The sequence below is a fragment of the Cannabis sativa genome, chromosome 5 (genome assembly GCF_029168945.1).
Source record: "Cannabis sativa cultivar Pink pepper isolate KNU-18-1 chromosome 5, ASM2916894v1, whole genome shotgun sequence".
Classification (NCBI taxonomy): Eukaryota; Viridiplantae; Streptophyta; class Magnoliopsida; order Rosales; family Cannabaceae; genus Cannabis; species Cannabis sativa.
In genome coordinates this window covers 36,414,151-36,421,732 of record NC_083605.1, presented here as the reverse complement: position 1 = coordinate 36,421,732, position 7,582 = coordinate 36,414,151, and the positions used below count along the sequence as shown (strand labels likewise).

The 7,582-nt window shown below is 34.6% G+C and overlaps 1 protein-coding gene across 1 annotated transcript; it reads right to left on the bottom strand.

Annotated features, from left to right (window-relative positions):
• Nucleotides 1–4,424: 4,424 nt before the first annotated feature.
• Nucleotides 4,425–6,794, bottom strand: LOC133038315 (uncharacterized). Its single transcript, XM_061116423.1, has 4 exons — nucleotides 5,891–6,794; nucleotides 5,380–5,779; nucleotides 5,193–5,283; nucleotides 4,425–5,117 (listed from the first exon to the last, which is right to left on the bottom strand). The coding sequence occupies exons 1-4, from the start codon at nucleotides 6,792–6,794 to the stop codon at nucleotides 4,425–4,427; spliced, it is 2,088 nt and encodes a 695-aa protein (XP_060972406.1).
• Between the last annotated feature and the right edge of the window lie 788 nt (nucleotides 6,795–7,582).

The following is a 7,582-nucleotide window of genomic DNA, read 5'->3' as shown; positions in this document are numbered from 1 at the left end:
AAAAAAAAATCATTAATCTATATAGTCAATCTCAATCTGGTCTAATCACCATTACTGAATATTAATACAAAAATTCATATTCTTATTGGTGCGATATCGTTAGTTTTCTCGGAGACATATGCATTGATTCTCGGCAAGTCACTATTGAAAAACAAAAAGATCTCTACCACACCTAATTTTTCCCATCATCAATCAACAAATTAATATCTAATTAATAATTTTGTGAACTCCACCCATTTTTATTATTAATCTTTTTTTTTTTACTAAATTTAACCGAGTCTTCACATAAATATTTTAAATAATTTGTTGCATAATTATATGTATACTCGATATTGGTTAGAGCTTAGAAGGTTCTTAAATTTGTCCACGCATATCAAAACTTCATTTAATTATATGAACTCGGTGATATTAAAATCATACCACTTAATTTACCAGTTATTTGTTAAGAAATTAAGTGATGATTATTATGCTTTGATGAAATATATTATATGTTTCAGGTGAAATTGAATATTGGAGAACAAGACAACACAAGTAAAGAAATAATTGACCAGTAAAGAAAAAAATGATCATCAGGTGATTTGCATTTATAAGAAATTAAGTAATGATTATTATACTTTGATCATAATATATTATATAATTCAGGTGATAATTTTGCATAAATTTATAACTTATTTAGATAAATATGTTAAATTAAAGCCATATATATATATATCTATTCTATATAAAGTGTGCCTATATAACTGAATTCTTGATTTATGAGAAATTCATGGGTCACTTTTTATTTTTATTTAATAAAATAATAAAATATTATTTATATATAATAAAATAAAAATAAAACAAATCATATTAATATTTGAACTGATATTTGATACGAGTCACAACCCAGAGAGAAACTAATTTTTTTTATATATATAAAACAAGAGGGCAAAAATAAAGTTAAAAAGAAAACAACGGGGATTTGATACGGAGAGTGAAGCTTCTGAGTCCTCTGTTTGAGGAATTGAGGGACAACAATAAAGCCCTGGCCAAAGAAGAATTGAAACCACCGAAGCTCGACCTTTCTCTATTCTACGCCACCACACGAAGCCGTTCCTCAGCCTCCACCGTCACCTCCATTAGCAAGGTAAGATTTTAAATTTGATTTTAAGTTTTAGGTTCAATTCTTGATAAGTTTGAAGTCGATACGATTGAGCAGTTGATTAGTTCAATTCTTGATTCAGAATTGATCTGTTGTCGATTGGTCCTATTGAACATCAGAATGGTCTCGATGCTTAGAGCTTCACCGTTCTAGGTGAAATGTGATTAGTTTAAAGTCCATTCAATTGACCAGTTGATTGGTCTGATTCTTAATTCAGAATTGGGTTTTGATTTATTGGATTGTCGATTGGTCCTATTGAGTATCGGAGCCTCGTCGAGTAAGTATCCATTCATACTACGATTATTTCCATGGCCAAATTTTACACAATGTTGTTTTACAAATTTCTTTGTTAAAATGAATAATACAATCCTGTATATATTTCAATTGATATGGAAAATATCTACATCAGGGCTGCCATAGATAAATATTTCAGTTGGGGTAGCACAAGGATTGTAATATCTACATCAGGGTTGCCAAAGATGAATATTTCATAGAGATATTGAGGCCTCTAACATACTACTCACCCAAGATTACGAGGCTCAGGTACTTTCATTTCATTATCTCACCCATTCAAATCCAATCGAATGCACAACCCTCTAAGTAAATTCATTTGTTTTTTTAAATTGATTTTGTTGTTGTATAGTAATAATTAATGCAGATTTTTTATTTTGGACTTCTAAATGTCTTACTGGAAAAATAGACTCACCATATTGTTTTTCCAATTGAAGGCACATTCGGGTTTGCAAACACTTTTTATTACTACCACTTTCTTTCTTCAATTAATTTGTTTTGTTCTATAAATTATTTAGTTTATGGATTTGTTCTTTTTTCAAATGGTTTTAAATATTTGGCACCAGGATACTTCACGCATGGAATTAAAGATGAGAAGTAAATGTCTTTGCTTATGGAGTTTTACTGCTCGAGCTCATAACTGGTCGTCAAGCTGTAGATTCAAGCCAACAAAGGGCAATAGCGGCAGACCTTGGCCGCTATTGGTCCGCCGCTATTGCTTGGCCGCTATTAATAGTATTAGCTGCCAAAAACAGGGTCTGCCGCTAATACTATTAATAGCGGCGGAGCAATAGCGGCGGGGTCCCGCCGCTATTGCTCCGCCGCTATTACCCATCAGAATAAAAAAAAATAATAAATATTTATAAATAATAAATAATAATAAATATATATTAATCTTATATATAAATAAATAATTAATTAATATACGAATATTTAATAAATAAATCTAATTAATATAATTAAAACAATTTAATAAAATTTATTAATAATTTAAAATTGTCTCCAAAGTAATTAACTTTAACATAATAATCCTAATAAAATATTGTCTCAAAATTAAACTAAATTATTACAAAACATAAATAAATTATTCATTAACATCTTCATTCAGGTCTCTAATTATGAAGTCTTGATCTGGATTATTTTCGGTACGAGTCCCTGAAGCCCGTGGCGGAGAAGGCACATACGCTTGGTCTGATGATAAACCCAGCGTTAAATTACCGAGCTCAGCTTGGTTGAAAATGGGAGTTGAAAAAAATTGGTTCTCCTGCGATGAACTCCCAAATAATCCAAAATCAGCAAAGTTTGAGCCGAGCGGAGGAGACTCTGACGGTGTTCGGTATAAGAACTGATTTCCCATTGGCGGAGCATCGTTGTTGCTGCTGAGGAAACTGCAGAGGAAAAGATTGGGGTTGTTGCTGCTGCAAAAAATTTTCAAATTGCTGCTGTGACAAATTTTGGAATTGTTGTTGCGAGGAAGGCTGAAATTGTGGTTGCGAAGGAGGTTGTTGTTGCTGTTCCGGAGGAGCGGCATGACTCTGAGAAGACGAACCACCAGGCGACTGCGACTGACTATACGTTTGAATGAAATTGTCAAAGCGTGGGTTAAATATTTGGGCACGTTGTTCAGGCGTCAAATTACCCCCCCAAGTGGCACGCATAGCTGAGAATATATCCGCACGGTGCTCATCATTTCGATAGTTGGTTGGGGAGGCACCGTCGATTGAGTTTGAGGGATTGGTTTCTTTCCTTTGCCCTTGAGCCTTTTACCCACGCCTCTTTGATAGTCAGATCTTTGGCCTAGAACTCGTTTCCATAATGTTAAAGCGATAACCGCATCGTATTCGATTCGGTCCCGCATCGCTCTGGGATTGTCGTTCCAGTCGCTTCCTATCAAGCTCCTTGATCAGTTCCTCCTATTTAAATCAAAATTATTAGAATATGTAATTAATATAAAATATAAATTTTAATAATAAATCATTTTAATCACTTACATAATCTTTTGCAGCTAATTCATTAACGAAAGTTCCAGACGGTTTTTTCACATGGATCTCCTTCCATGCTTCAACTACATGCTCTCCAGGAGGACCCCCCTATACAAATATAAACAATTAAATTAGTTTATTATAAGAAAAAAATATTATTAACTATTAAAGAATTTTTTTTATGAAACATTTAACAATTAAAGAATTAATACATACCATTCCGTGGCGTATGGACGCCAACGATTTTGTGCCTTGCGTTGTTGGATATTTCATTAGTTGCCGATTCGATTTATTTTTAGTTGAACGATTCAAAAATGCCTCGCTAACAAACAATTCGCAAACCGGTTTCCAAGTCTCGGTATACAAGTAGTCAGGGGGGAATTTGAGAACTGTGTCCCAATCTTCTGGTTTTTTGTAATGTTGTTTGAAATGCTTGTGTCTGAGTGTCTTTCGCTCACTATACCGCTCCGCCATCACCGAATATAAAGTCCCCATAAGTAGGTCTCGATGGGGATTCCCATCGATATCAAAGTAGTACTATGTAATAAAAGTAATTTAAAGTAATGTTAATTTATAAACAAGTACATAAAATTATTACAACTTTTAATAATTCAAAGTCACTCACTCTAATTCGATTGAGCACTTGATCCTTGTATTGTTGGGGTACATCAGAAAAATTTAGATGACCACCCGGGCACAACATGCTTACTTGTTGGCCAAGAAATCGAACATAATTGCTTGCTTCAGCGCCAACAACTTTGCCTGTTTCAAGATCTACCTCCACCGGCAAGGGCTTACCAGCATCTCTCCTTTTTTTTCGAGATTAGCGTTTGCGGCAACCCCACGACCCTTTCTGACCGGAGGTTGAACTATATATATTCGAGGGAAAAATAATTTTATTAGTAAATCATACATTCACTATTTATATTCAGAACAATTGTAGATTTGAAAAAATATGAAAACCTGCTTCGCAAGACGACGGTACCCTAGAAGGATTAGGGGGATCCTTGCCATCACCATCCCCACCGTGGTATGTCGCTAACGTAGCTAACATAATTTTCATCAAGTTCATTATTCTCTATCTCAGAATCCACTAACTGATCGGACGATTCAACAATTACTGGAGGTTCATTCGATTGCATAATCAACTCTCCAAGATCAACCGTCAACACAAAATTGGCAGAGTTAGAATCACTAACAACATCTACATCAGTCTCATCTTCGTTGTCAGTAATGTCCCAAATTTGTCGATGGCTAATATCTTCAACAACCTTCCAATCGCCACCTCTGAGTGGATCTTCAAGATAGAAAACTTGCTTCGCCTGGTTAGCAAGGATGTACGGTTCATCTTGATACCAATATCCACGAGTATTTATACTAGTTATATTATTTTCAGTGATTGTCTTCTTTCTTAATGGATTAGTGTTATACCATTTACATTCAAACAATGACACTGTATATGCACCAGTATAAGATATAGTGATTACATCTTCAAGTGTGCCGTAATAATTAAACCCTTCGGGCCCAAAGAATAAGAACACCACTATTTTGTGTCTTTTGCGCTTTTGGTCTCGCTTTGATGCAATAAACCGAACACCATTCACTACACAACCTTCGTAAAATGTTGCTAAGTAATCGGACCCGGAAGCGAGAGCGAGTAACTCATCACCATTTTGTAAAGTTCCAAGCTTGTGCAACTCATATATCTAAATACATAAAATGTATTAATATGAGAGGAATATAAATGATTGAATTAAAACTTTACAATTTTGTCGTTATACCTTCTTATGAAACCACGGACGGAAAGTTTGCCTATGCAAGACATCGTGATTACCATTAGGATATTCATGCCTGATCTTGTCCAAATGTTCACTGTGAAGTATGATAATGTCAAGATACAATAGAGGGAGATAGAAAATAAAAACTAAAAATTTAATAAAATAATTTATAAAAATGTAACAAACTTACTCTAAGTAAGCTTGGATTTCAGGAGAATTTTGAAGAATGTACCACTCAGCTTTTTCACGACTGATATGATCAAGAGGCTTGATAAGTCCGCTAGTTAAAGGACGAGATTGAGAATTAAAAACTAAGAGATAGCGACTAACAGAAGGCGCATCTTCATTTCGATCAAGCCGATTAAATCTTGTTTCACACCCTTTAAAGTACATTGAACAAAAGGTTACTGCCTCATCAGCAACATAACCTTCTGCAATTGACCCTTCAGGACGTGCCTTATTTCCCACATAATTCTTCAATTTTTTCATGTACCTTTCAAAAGGATACATCCATCTCATAAAGACCGGACCGCCCAATATCGCTTCTTCAGGAAAATGCAATACCAAGTGTATCATTATGTCAAAAAAAGCTGGAGGAAAAATCAATTCCATCTTGCACAATAACAGAATTAAATTATTTTGAGCATCCTCCATATCTTTTACATTTAGAGTTCTCGAGCATAATTGTCGAAAAAAATTACACAGTTGAGTAATAGTTGTTGCAGTGTCACGAGGTAGAAATTTACGGACACCAACCGCTAGTACTCGCTGCATAATGACATGACAATCGTGGGATTTTAACCCAATAATGTTAGACTCATCTGGAGAAACTTTGCTCTTTAAATTTGAACAGAAGCCATCGGGAAACTTTATTCCTTTAACAAACTGACAAAAAAGTTGTCTTTTCTCACGAGTCAAAACATAAGGAGCATGCGGTTTCATTAGCCTCCCATTCCCATCTTCATAAATCCACAACGATTCCCTAATACCCATCTTCTTTAAATCATGGCGCGCATTGGTTGTGTCCTTTGATTTATCATTATCCAAGATGGTTCCTAGGAGACTATCACACACATTCTTCTCAACATGCATGACATCAATGTTGTGTTTTAAAATATTCGTGCTCCAATACTCCAACTCGTAGAAAATACTTTTTTTCCTCCAATTATAATTTTCTGCAACTCTTCTACGTTTCACGCCCCCAAAATTTTCATGATGTCCGGGAATTTGGGGTTCGAGAGCATTAACTTGTGATAATATTTCTTCACAAGTAAATCGTCTTGGAGGAGGTCTTCTTTCAACTTTACCATCAAATCGAGTATCCCTTATCATTGCATGGTTACTTGGCAAGAACCTTCGATGACCAACATATGATGTCTTCCCGATCACTCGAATGGACGTCGTGTCTTCATTACAAGTAGGGCAAGCTTTATAACCTTGACCACTCCACCCAGACAAGCTACTACGAGTAGGAAAATCATTCACTGTCCACAAAAGCGCAGCACGCATGGTGAACATCGAGTTGGTCGAACTATCTCTCGTTGCTACCCCATTATTCCACAACTCCTTTAATTCATCCACCAAAGGTCTTAAAAATATATCCATGTCTTTACCTGGAGATTTTGCACCAGGAATTAGGGTAGATAGCAAAAAATAATTATCTTTCATACATAACCAAGGTGGTAGATTATAGTTAGCCAACACCACTGGCCACATGCTGTATGCAAGACTCATGTTGCCAAATGGATTAAATCTATCAGCAGCTAACCCAAGTCGAACATTTCTTGGGTCCCTTGCAAACTCGGGATGTTTTGCATCAAAGTCTTTCCAAGCTAAACCATCGACCGGGTGTCGCAACACCCCATCATCTTTTGATTTTCCAGTATGATGTCATATCATGCTTTTCGCTGTAATCCTCGAATTATATAATCTTTTAAGTCGAGGTGTCAACGGAAAGTATCGCATGACTTTGCAAGGAACTTTTTTTCCTTTCCCGTTCTCGGAAGTAACCCAACGACTAGTTCCGCAAACTGGACAAGCCTCCTTGGATGCATTCTTCTTATAAAATAAGCAACAATTATACAAACAGACATCGATATTATCATAACCCAAGCCTAATTTCTTCAATCTCTTTTTTGCCTCGTAGTAAGTTGATGGAATATTATTATGAAATATGAATTATTATTGTTCTTTATTATTAATTTTTAAATTTTTGTAAAGTCTTATGAAATTTTATGAGTACAAAAGTTATGATATATTTTTAAATATAATTATAAATATGAATTTTGTAAAGTATTATGAAATTTTATGAATATAAATTTTATGATATATTTTTAAATATAATTATAAATATGAATTATTATTGTTCTTTATTATTAATTTTTAAATTTTTG